Source organism: Sander lucioperca, chromosome 12, assembly GCF_008315115.2.
Source record: "Sander lucioperca isolate FBNREF2018 chromosome 12, SLUC_FBN_1.2, whole genome shotgun sequence".
NCBI lineage: Eukaryota > Metazoa > Chordata > Actinopteri > Perciformes > Percidae > Sander > Sander lucioperca.
The window spans coordinates 34,672,386-34,683,029 of record NC_050184.1 but is presented as its reverse complement, the minus strand read 5'-3'; the positions used below and the strand labels follow the sequence as shown (position 1 = coordinate 34,683,029).

Below are 10,644 nucleotides of genomic sequence, written 5' to 3'. Positions count from 1 at the left end.
CCATATGGGAAACCCCCCATGAAAACTTTTTGGGGAATCCCTCAATCTGGGGGTAGTTTCAGGCTCTACAGTAGAGCAGGTGTGACCGAGAACAATGACAACAGTCTGTCATACATTTCCTAAGAAGCCATACAGTTTGAGAATACAGTAATACATGTGATGACTTTATATTGTTTTCCCTTTGGGAAGTACTTACTTGAATATTCCCATTCTGTGCGACTCAGTAGCTCTACTTTCAGAGGGGAATATTGTGCTTTTTACTGCATTACATGTATTCGCAGCTATACAGTTACTGGTTTCTTTGCAGATTGACATTTTAAATACAAAATACACAATGAGTGTATTAAATATAATGCGTTGCTGTAGACTAAACTAGATTCCATAGATGAATAAAACTTCAAATTAGATCCACCTCAGCCAACTGCAACCGTAAAAAGATGCTCACACATTAATAATATAATAACATATCATAACGCAACACTGACAGGGAGCAGTCCTCTTCTTAGTAGTAGTTTTAAGTTAGTTCTTTTTACTTAAGGAGCCTATACATTTTATATACAGGACTTGTATTCTATTTGTATTGGAGTATTTACACACTGTGACAAAAGAGTATAGGCTACTTCTACTTTCACCACTAATATACTGAACTTTAATAATGTCCCTAGTCTAAATCAACCACAAGCTTTCATGTCGTGGCTGGGGTATGATATTTAAGGACAATGTCTGGACATTTTAGAAACCAAACTGACGGTAGGCTACGTCACGAATCATTTACAGGAAATGGTCAAGTGAAGAGGAAACCCCCCTCCCTCGCCTCGCGTAGCCCCTCCCTTCCCTTCATGTTAGTAGAAGAGGCAGGCGGTCTTACGGATCGCTACAGACACAGACAGAGAGCGACGACATGCTGTCAGCACACTTCAGTAAGATGCATTCATTGCTGCTGCTGCTGCTGCTGCTGGGCTTTGTGGTAAGTAACTTTAAAACAATGAATGCATTTTGTTGTAAAAACAAAAAAAACAAACATAGATTGTGACTGGTGATAACTGAAAGCAGCTGCAATACCTTTTATCGTCTAGTCGTGTGGTCGTTTGCTATACATGATGTTACTTCTAGTTCATCCTAGCCATCTTTTATTCCGAAATCGTTTAATCTTATAGTCTGGTCGAAGTTGCACATTTTATTTCAAGGCTACAGCCTATGACGCACGTTTGTTAAAACTCACTTTCACTTTCGTTTTTCCTTGCACCAGTGAGGAGGCTTGCGGTGAAATGAAATCACATGACTTTTTTTTTTTTCTGAATCCTTATACGCAAAGTATTGATATTAATAGCAACAACAACAAAAAAATGTAAAAGAAAGAACGAAAAGCACCTGGCTGTCAGTTTTCAAAACAATCGTCTTGTTGAATGTTTGGTACTTTACGCCACGCCCAGTAACAGTTTGCTAATAGAGGAAGTGAACCAACAGTGATGACAGGGAGAAACAACTAAGGGGGGTTTAAGCGAGCATCCGGAAAGCGTACCTCCTATGGGGAGTTTCTGAGGCTAGGAGCTTGCACACTGCTATAACAAACGCCAACAAACACCAACAGTTGGGTCAGTGTGGGCCAGCCCGTCTGTGTTTGTTGGATGGAGTTGTTAGAATTTGACATGTCCAGTCTGGTCTGGTGGAGTTGTAGAATGTCAGACCAATGTAGCCCATTTTCCAACATTCTAACAGCTCAAAATGCTGTCTCTAAAATGAGTGTTGGTTTTTTTTTGGCAATTAGTGGAGTAACCATAGTGAGTAATTCCTCAAAAACTTGAGGAGCAAAACGGGCAAAATTCGCAAAAGCTGGAGTATCTTCTGAGCAAAGTTCTTGACACAAGTTAGGATAGACGGCCTGTTTTGCATGTCGCAATATCCAAGGTTTACACCACAGTCTCCTCCTGGCTCGTCTTGATTGCCGTCTCTCTTGTAAACGGCTAGCAGCTTTACAGGCCAGGTAGACCATAACTACTTTGGCCACATTCAACAAGGTCTCCACTTCATCCATGATGTTATATTAAACCAAAACTCAAATAAGAAAAGGTAGGACTAGGTGACAAAAGTCAGTCTTGTCTGTTACTGTCTGGGCAGTGTGGACTGGCAGTTGGTTTTATGAACATTCTAAAGACTACCAACTGACAATTGCCAACAGCTTACAACTTTAGAATGTTGGAGTTTGTTGGAGCAGTGTGCAAGGTCCTCCCCAGGTGATGGCTGGAATGCTAGCCATCACCTTCCGCTAGCATTCCATTGACTCCCATTAATTTTGGCGTCACTTTATCAGCGAGTAACTTTACATCTGAAGCGTTTGAAGACTCTATTTTTCCATTGTTTATTTCTAAAGAAACACGAAAATGTATAAAAGGCTCCATTACCTTGTATCTCACGTTATGGCCCTGTAGCAGTCGTTTTTGTAAACGCGACTTTCTGTCGCACAGTAGAGAAATTACCGTATAGTCAGGAGAAGCTCGCAGGCAATCGGGGGGACGTGGAGGCATACTGTACAGTCAAGGGAGAAGCCCATAGAGAGTCCATGAAAGCATCGGAACAAAATATTTCAGCAACGTTTTGCTCATGGACAGCACCTACTCACGCTCTCCGTCTCTGCAAGATTGGGAATGATTGAGATTTCTCTTGGCACAGCTACCAGAAGACTTACAACTTTCAGACAAGTTGCTCACGTCATATCTGCGTCGTCAAGCTCAGTTTGAGGCTGCGCAGTAACGCTCAGCCATCACCGGAAAAGTGCTTCTAATATCCTTCACTGGTCTCTGTTGAAGTCTGTGGCGTCGCTGTGTCCATTTCTTTCACTGTCTATGGGAGACACAACACCATCAGTACAGAGGAAACAAGGCCTGACTACATCTTATGTCACACACTTGTTTGTTTTGCAGGCGATGACCGCCACTCAGCCCCAGTGTGACCCACTAACTGAATATGAGTTGAATGGCCAATGCTGCAAAATGTGTGGTCCAGGTACGTACACACAATTTCTAAAACTTTATTTTGTCCCCGCAGGGCATACAACACATGAAAACAATATAGACATACAGGATGTGGGGGGAGATGACACAAAAAGCATCAATACTGATACTAAGAACATTTACTTTTGCTTTCTCTTAGCTTCTCTCTTTTCCTGCGTTGGTTTTTTCTTTCCCCATCCTAATGTCCACAGCACTTAACTTAGCCAAGACTTAGAGGAGAAGAATCGATACCACTCTCATTCCCATATGTTAAATATAAAGCTGCGTCTAGGTAGAGCTGAGATGATTTGTTGATTAATCAATTAATGTTGTATGCTTCCCAAATCAGAGGATTTGTTTTATATCATTGTGATGCAATAATCTTTGGGGTACTTTGGACTTTTGGTGGAACAAACAAGACATTTTAAGATGTCCACTTGGAGTCTGGGAGTCAGAGCCAGACTAGCTGTTTCCCCCTGTTTCCAGTCTTTATGTGAAGCTAAACTATCTGTATTCTGGCTGTAGCTTTGTATTTAACTGACAGACACGCGAGTGGTATCAATCTTTTCATCCGACTCTCAGGAAGCGTATTTCCCAAAATGTCAAACTATTCATTTAAGCCACTGGTCCCCATTTACTACATCTACTTGAGACAAATACTATAATACTGCACAGATCTACAGTTGTTATGACGCAACACTATGTTTTTCAGGGACCAGAATGCCGTCATCGTCCTCCCCCAGCTCTTGTCGGGATCCTCAGTGCATAGGATGTGGGGATAATGAATATCAGGAGGAATACACAAAGGAAACCAAGTGTCAACGTCAGCCATACTGTGACCCAAGTAAGACAAATGAAACCAAACTGTTCCTATACTACATACCAATGGATTTTAGTTTGATGTTGCACAGTGTACGACTCGTGTCCATTCTTCTTTCAGATAAAAACTTTCAGGTTGTTGTCCACAAGAGCAAGAAGAAACAAAGCCCCTGCATGTGTAAAGAGGGATTCCACTGCTCCAGTGAAGATTGCATAACCTGTGTGCCGCACACAACCTGTAAACCAGGACATGGGGCTCAACACATAGGTATGGCACATCTTTTTCCTTTTAAATACTGAACATAAAGAATGATCAGCTTTGTTTTGACAATGTGCTGAATCTATCGCACTCTGTTTTTTAGGCACCCATATGGAGGACACAGTGTGTCAGAAATGTCCTGATGGCACATTTTCCAACGACAGCTCATGGCGCAGTGTCTGTATGAAATGGACAGTGTAAGTATTGACGACTCACTATGACTTTGCGCTAACACAAAAATTACCACTGGTTATTTTTTTTCGAAGATATGTGCAATCGGAAAAACCTGTTTATTTCTGTTGTCATTTTCAGCCTTAACGTTTAAAGATATACAGTAAAACACAGAGGTCAGACCTATCTGTGGTCTCTGCTGTGCTTATTTTCTGTACTGTGTGGCTTCGCTAGCGTCTTTGGTAAACCAAATCTAGCATTCTGAACAGCGACATCTCACCACCGGTCGGTCTGACTGCTGGTCTAAAGGAACTGATTCTTATTCTTTATTTACAAAGGACAACACACGTTAATCAACATTTCTGTAAATGTGCCAGTGTTAGCCAGCCGGCTAATTTTCAACTGTAGTTGTAGTTGTAACCTACATATGAACTGTGAAAGCAGTGCTCCGAAAACACTAGGGGTGTGCAAAAAAATCGCGTATCATCGTATACATATCGCGATTCAAGCTCTACCGATTCAAAATCGATTCATAGAATTCCAAAAATCGATTCATATTTTTTTATTTAAAAACAAAATATTTTTTACTTTGTCTACTGCAATCACATGGGAAAAGTAACTACATTTACATACTGTGAATTGTTTTTTTAATCAAGAACTGAATCGAAAATCGATTTTGAATTGAATCTTGAGCCTAAAAATCGATATCGTGACATTTTCTGAATCGTGCACCCCTAGAAAACACAAAAAAAAATTCATTAGAGCCCCACCACTTTTCTTCAACATGGAAGTTATTTTTCCGTATTTAAGTTTTGTCTTGTTACAGTCTCCCTCGAGCTTACCTTTTACTCTAAATACGGTTAGTTTCATAATTCCCTATTAAAGGGAATCATTTGGGAAATCCGCTTTTCACAGAAAGTTCAATGAAAAGATCAATACCACCCTCATATCTGTATGTTAAATATGATTCTTTGTCCAGCAGCATACCAAGAAATAGTCCAGCACATAACCCCTCGTGAATCAACAACGTGTCATTTTTAAACAAATAAGATATAATATATATATATATATATATATATATATATATATATATATATATATATATATATATATATATATATATATATATATATATAATATAATATTAATCAGTGAGCTTTAGAGGCGCTGGTAAGGGGAATTTTGTTACCTTTGGTGTTTGGACAGAGCCAGGCTAGCTGTTTCCCCCAATTCCACTTTTTATGCTAAGCTATGCTGGCCAGATATGAGAGTGGTATTGATCTTTTTATCCAACCATCTGTAAAAAAGCACATTTGCCAAAATGTTGAAAGAGTCCTGCAAGTAGGGCCTCAAACTGTATTTAGGTTGTAGAACTATTTCACTCTTTTCTACAACATATTATGGTTTCCGAGTGGGATTTGATGTGTGTTTGTATTCTGTGGTATATTATTTATGAGTGTGGAAGGGATGATTGCTCATTCTCTATCAATGCTGTGATGAAGGCTTGTTGGCTGTAACGTATCGGCATAACAAGATTCATTTGTAAACTGGGGCAATAAGTATTGAGACTTTTTTTTGTGTTTTTGTAGTGCTGCTACCGCTGTTCATAAATTATTGTCACTTTTCACAGAGTACCCAATTCACTAAAGGTGTCAGTATGTTTTAAATAGGAGTGGAATAGGACACTTCAGGACAAATCACCTAAATCCGAAACCAGGTATATCCTTTAACGCTGTGAAATGTATTTGCAGATGTGAGAATGGATACCATATTCAACGAAGCGGAACGGACATATCTGACAACATCTGCGGTGAGTTCTGCGTAGGCTGATAAATGGTAACGGTTTCTCACCTTAAGCTTTCTTGCCTCCTGCAGCTGTGTGGTTACCGCCGTCTTACTCAAAACGAAACTGCAGAGGAGCTGAGACAGTACATCACATAAATCTATGTTGGTCTGTGGTTTAGACTGTGGGATTAGAAGCTTTCACCTCTGCACGGTTTACATTTGTGTGTAGACGCCGCTGTGTATTAATGGCTAAAGATTAGGGCTGGGCAATATATCGATATTATATCGATATCCTGATATGAGACTAGATATCATCTTAGATTTTGGATATCGTAATATGGCATAAGTGTTGTCTTTTCCTGCTTTTAAAGGCTGCATTACAGTAAAGTGATGTCATTTTCTGAACTTACCAGACTGTTGTAACTGTTCTATTATTTGCCTTTACCCACTTAGTCATTATATTCACATTACTGATGATTATTTATCAAAAATCTCATTGTGTAAATATTTTGTGAAAGCACCAATAGTCAACACTACAATATCGTTACGGTAACGATATCGAGGCATTTGGTCAAAAATATCGTGATATTTGATTTTCTCCATATCGCCCAGCCCTACTAAAGAATCACTTCATTCAATCATTTAAAACATGAGTGTGGACTCCCTGAGAATCTTCACACCTTCCTATTCGTGCTTCCTCTACTAGAATGCAAATGTGTGGCAGATATAGTGAAGTTTATAGCACACAGATATAGCACATTTAAACACAGCTTAAGCTGACCATAGCGCTGTATAAAAGAAGTAGAAAGAAGTGGAAAAAGTAGAAAGAAAACACAAAAAGAACATCCCAACGACAACAACTGGCAGCAATTTACAATTACGGAATCATAGACATGATAACAAATTGAGAGATTAGTGTGTGAAAAGGCCCGTGAGTAAAAAATGTGTCTTCAGCCTAGATTGAAAAACAGAAATACAGGGAGCATATCTGATATCTAAAGGCAGCTGGTGTGGAGCAGCAACTGTCCCCTTTTAGTTTGAGTCGAGGCCGAAAGAGCGATAAAAAGCTTATTTTCAGTGACGTAAAACGTTAAACAAATCAACCATGAAACACATTGAACTGTGAAAGTTCCCTTTAATACGTTTCCCTGTTGAACTTTTATTGAATTCCCCTTTTTCAAAATAAGAGTTTACTTGCAAAATGTAATGCGTAAAGTTGATGACATTGTTTTTGTGATGGTTAGGAGCCAAAATCAAAATCACGATCAAAATGTGATTAATTACACAGCCCTTGTTAATGTTTTTTTCTTTTTCTCTGTTTCTTGTATTGCAGAGGCAATCTCAAGGGGGCACATAGTTCTGATCGTTGTTCTGGCTCTGATTGGGGTATCAGTCGTACTTGTGATTGTGTGGTGTCTATACAAAGGTATGCTGTGATCTAAATGCTCTCTCTTATAATATATGTATTGAGTTCAAGTTTCAGTAATGCACTTGATGTACTAATGCTCTGTGTTTTTCTTCCTTCTGTGTTAGCTGAACAAGAAGATGCACGAGGAAAGGTAAAGGTAAATTGATTGTTGTGTGCTTTGTTGACTGCAGTAAACTGACTAAAGTTACCAGTAATATTCTGTAAACAATCCAATGAATTGCACTTTAAAACAAGACAATATACTGTGAATGATTACGTTGGAAATCATTGTTGCTAGAGGATGGATACCCAATGGGACCTGATGGGCCGGGCCGGGTTCGGACAGATATTTACAAATGATGTTCGGGTCGGGCTCGGTCACATCAGCGTGATAAGGCATTTGTTGTAAAATGGTGCTGCGGCTCCTTTAAGAGAGCTCAGTGCGTGTGTGTGTGTGTGTGGGGGTGTGGGTGTGTGGAAAGTGGGCAGAAGAGAGATAGAGAAAGAGGAAGCAGACGTGTTGTAGATGCGACCGGAGCAGAGTTGGTGGGATAAGTTTAAGTTTTGTACACAGTGTGTGCGGTGTCCGAGATAAACCCCAGACTGAAAGCCAAGTTCATTCATTTGCTCACCAGAAACGGGATTTTAACCTCAACGTTATTCATTTTATAACGTCGGCCCCTGATGTAACGAGTCTCCCCTGGTTTTCTGACCACGGTCGGAAACAAAGCGATCAGGAAAGGTTAACACATTGGACATTTTAAATTAAACGGCTTCTTAACGTGCGCTTGTTCCCCCGTGTGCGCTGATGCGCTCATCTGTTGACATTTCCGAATGCCTTCCTACAGTTGCTTAATAAAAGCGGGCTTTCCACACAAACAAACCTACATGTGTAGAATGAGATTTTAACTGTGCCGGGCTCGGACATGAATATCTTAATGCCTGTCGGGCTCGGGTCGGGTTCGGTTACTGCTCTGTCTGACGCGAGCTGGGCTCGGACAGAAAAATGCGGCCCCATCCGCACTCTAATTATTGCTTAAATTCCAACATGATGTTACTTTCCCTGCTCCAGTGTCTTTTTGATATGCACACTTTAATATTGCTTATTTGCCTTCTTTCCCAGTAACATTAGAAGATCGATACTACTTTTATATCTGCATGTTAAATACGAAGCCGCAGCCAGTGGGTGATTAGCTTATCTTAGCATAAAGGCTGGAAACAGGGGAACCAGCTAGCCTCACTAAACGCCGGTGTCATTTATTTAATCCGTGGCTGAACTGAACTTTAAAAAAAGTTGTTTTGTTTACCTTTGGATGGAGCCAGGCTAGCTGTTTTCCTATATGTTTCCAGTCGTTATGCTAAGCTAACTGCCTGCAGGCACCAGCTTCATATTAAGCATACAGGCATGAGAGTAGTACTGTATGGATCATCTCATCTAATTCACGACAAGAAAGCAAATAAGCGTAGTTCCCAAAATGTCAAACTTTTATTAAAATGACCATTTAATTTAGAGTCTACAGTACAGTGTTATTCTTAATCCCTTAACCTGAAAAAAGGAAACCAGGTTTTGTGTTTTCTTACAGTGCATGTAAACACACTTTTCTACATTTCTAATATTTCTCCATTTTAATCCTACTTTACCCTTTTAGGTCTGTGTCGGATCATGTTTCGGAGATGAAAGGCAGCCACTGCGAGAAACCAGAGTGCTGATAACATACCCGACTGATGCTACTGAGGAGGAGTCCATGAAGCTGCCTGAGCTGCAGTCCTCGCAAGAGGAGGGTGGTGCGGGGCCACCGGAGGAAAACGAGGACCAGCCGAGCCAGGAGATTTCAGCAGGTCTACTTCTCACTGAGAATGGAAAGTTGGTGACTGAGGAATATGGGAAATCGTCAGTCCTCTCCCGACAGGAATCCCAACCGCATACATTTCCAGACAGCTGCGGTCACTAAATACTTCAAATGTGAATTGCGCACAACCTGGGTCACCACCAGCTGGGGCGGGATGAATGATGCGATTGGTTGGAAATGACAGTGGGGCAGTTGTCACAGGTTGCCGCCGATTTGGAAACATAACAACATACATTTTGTCTCACCGTGCTTCACGCTGAGTTTTCACCATAGGCTGTATAAAAGATGGATTTTTACAGGCAGCTTCAACAACAGCAGAGTGGAGCGGTTCAATTCATTTCCGAACGGTCCGCTGACAGCTAGGGCCCGGATGTTCAACTAGTCTGCCGTTTGCACAGCGGTAGTGGAGTTTTCTAGACAAAGCTGCCTTTTAAAAACCCAGCCTCAGAACGTATAAAAATAAGTTTTGTTCAATTCTCTCAGCGCCGCCGCTCTTACTCCCTCTCTTTTGAACAAGACGCCCGTCTGCAGACTGCAGTCCAGTGCAACTGGATTACAGTAAAGTGGTGTACTTTTCTGAACTTACCAGACTGTTCTAGCTGTTCTATTATTTGCCTTTTCCCCACGTAGACACATTATGATGATTATTTATCTAAAATCTAAGTGTGAAGATATTTTGTTAAAGCACCAATTGTCAACCCAAGAATATCGCCGCAATATCGATATCGAGGTATTTGGTCAGGAATATCGTGATATCTGATTTTCTCCATATCGCCCAGCCCTAGCTGCTGGGTAGCGCGTCTTTTTTTTTATCTAAATGAGTCGTGAAGCCGACTGGAAAGCCCACTTTACTTTCAACAAAATCGAACAAAGAGGAATGTTCTCCCCCTCGTCTTAAAATCTAAAGTCTTAAAAAAAAAACCGATACTCGAGTATTCTACTTCCTTGTCCGCCTGCTGCAATAAATATGCAGAGGAGGAGAAATCACTCTGCACAAAATCAGATATGTATTTGTGCTTTAGAACATATTCACTGCGAAACAATCATAAAGTAAACTTTATTTATCTCTCCCTAGTGTACGATGACAGATTCAAGTAGCTACAAAACATTAGTTCTGCTGGTATACAGAGGGACTGGAGCATGTGAGTATGTTAGCTGACATGAAAGCCCCGCCCATTTCTAGCACTTAAGGTAACTGTTATGCATTGCAACCGGGTTGGGGACCCAGGTCATACCCATGTAGACTGACTTGGTTTGAATTTCCAAAAGAAGGGTGGAACACTTGATCAGACAACCGTGGTGAAACCCTGGTCAGTGGTGTGAAAGAGGTATAAGATCATTTCTGACAGTACAGTATGTACT

The 10,644-nt window shown here is 40.6% G+C and overlaps 1 protein-coding gene across 6 annotated transcripts; it reads left to right on the top strand.

The window, feature by feature from the left end:
• Nucleotides 1-821: 821 nt before the first annotated feature.
• On the top strand, nt 822-9,899 carry cd40 (CD40 molecule, TNF receptor superfamily member 5). Of its 6 annotated transcripts, none has more exons than XM_031290621.2 (9): nt 822-967; nt 2,922-3,003; nt 3,703-3,834; nt 3,931-4,077; nt 4,172-4,265; nt 5,991-6,049; nt 7,358-7,450; nt 7,558-7,583; nt 9,082-9,899. In XM_031290621.2, exons 1-9 carry the CDS (start codon nt 902-904, stop codon nt 9,382-9,384), a joined length of 1,002 nt encoding a protein of 333 aa, XP_031146481.2. In that variant the 5' UTR covers nt 822-901; the 3' UTR covers nt 9,385-9,899. The 6 variants fall into 6 exon arrangements, with proteins under 6 accessions (XP_031146481.2, XP_031146483.2, XP_031146480.2 ...); XM_031290623.2 differs by having other exon boundaries at nt 823-967; nt 7,567-7,583; XM_031290620.2 differs by having other exon boundaries at nt 823-967; nt 7,358-7,453; nt 7,561-7,583.
• Nucleotides 9,900-10,644: the final 745 nt, after the last annotated feature.

Excerpts from the sequence above, each read along its gene's own strand:
- cd40 (XM_031290618.2), top strand. The coding sequence starts at position 902 with ATGCTGTCAGCACACTTCAGTAAGATGCATTCATTGCTGCTGCTGCTG. Across the intron at positions 3,835-3,930 it reads TCAGCCATACTGTGACCCAA|ATAAAAACTTTCAGGTTGTT; the intron begins GTAAGACAAATG and ends TTCTTCTTTCAG. Across the intron at positions 6,050-7,357 it reads CATATCTGACAACATCTGCG|AGGCAATCTCAAGGGGGCAC; the intron begins GTGAGTTCTGCG and ends CTTGTATTGCAG.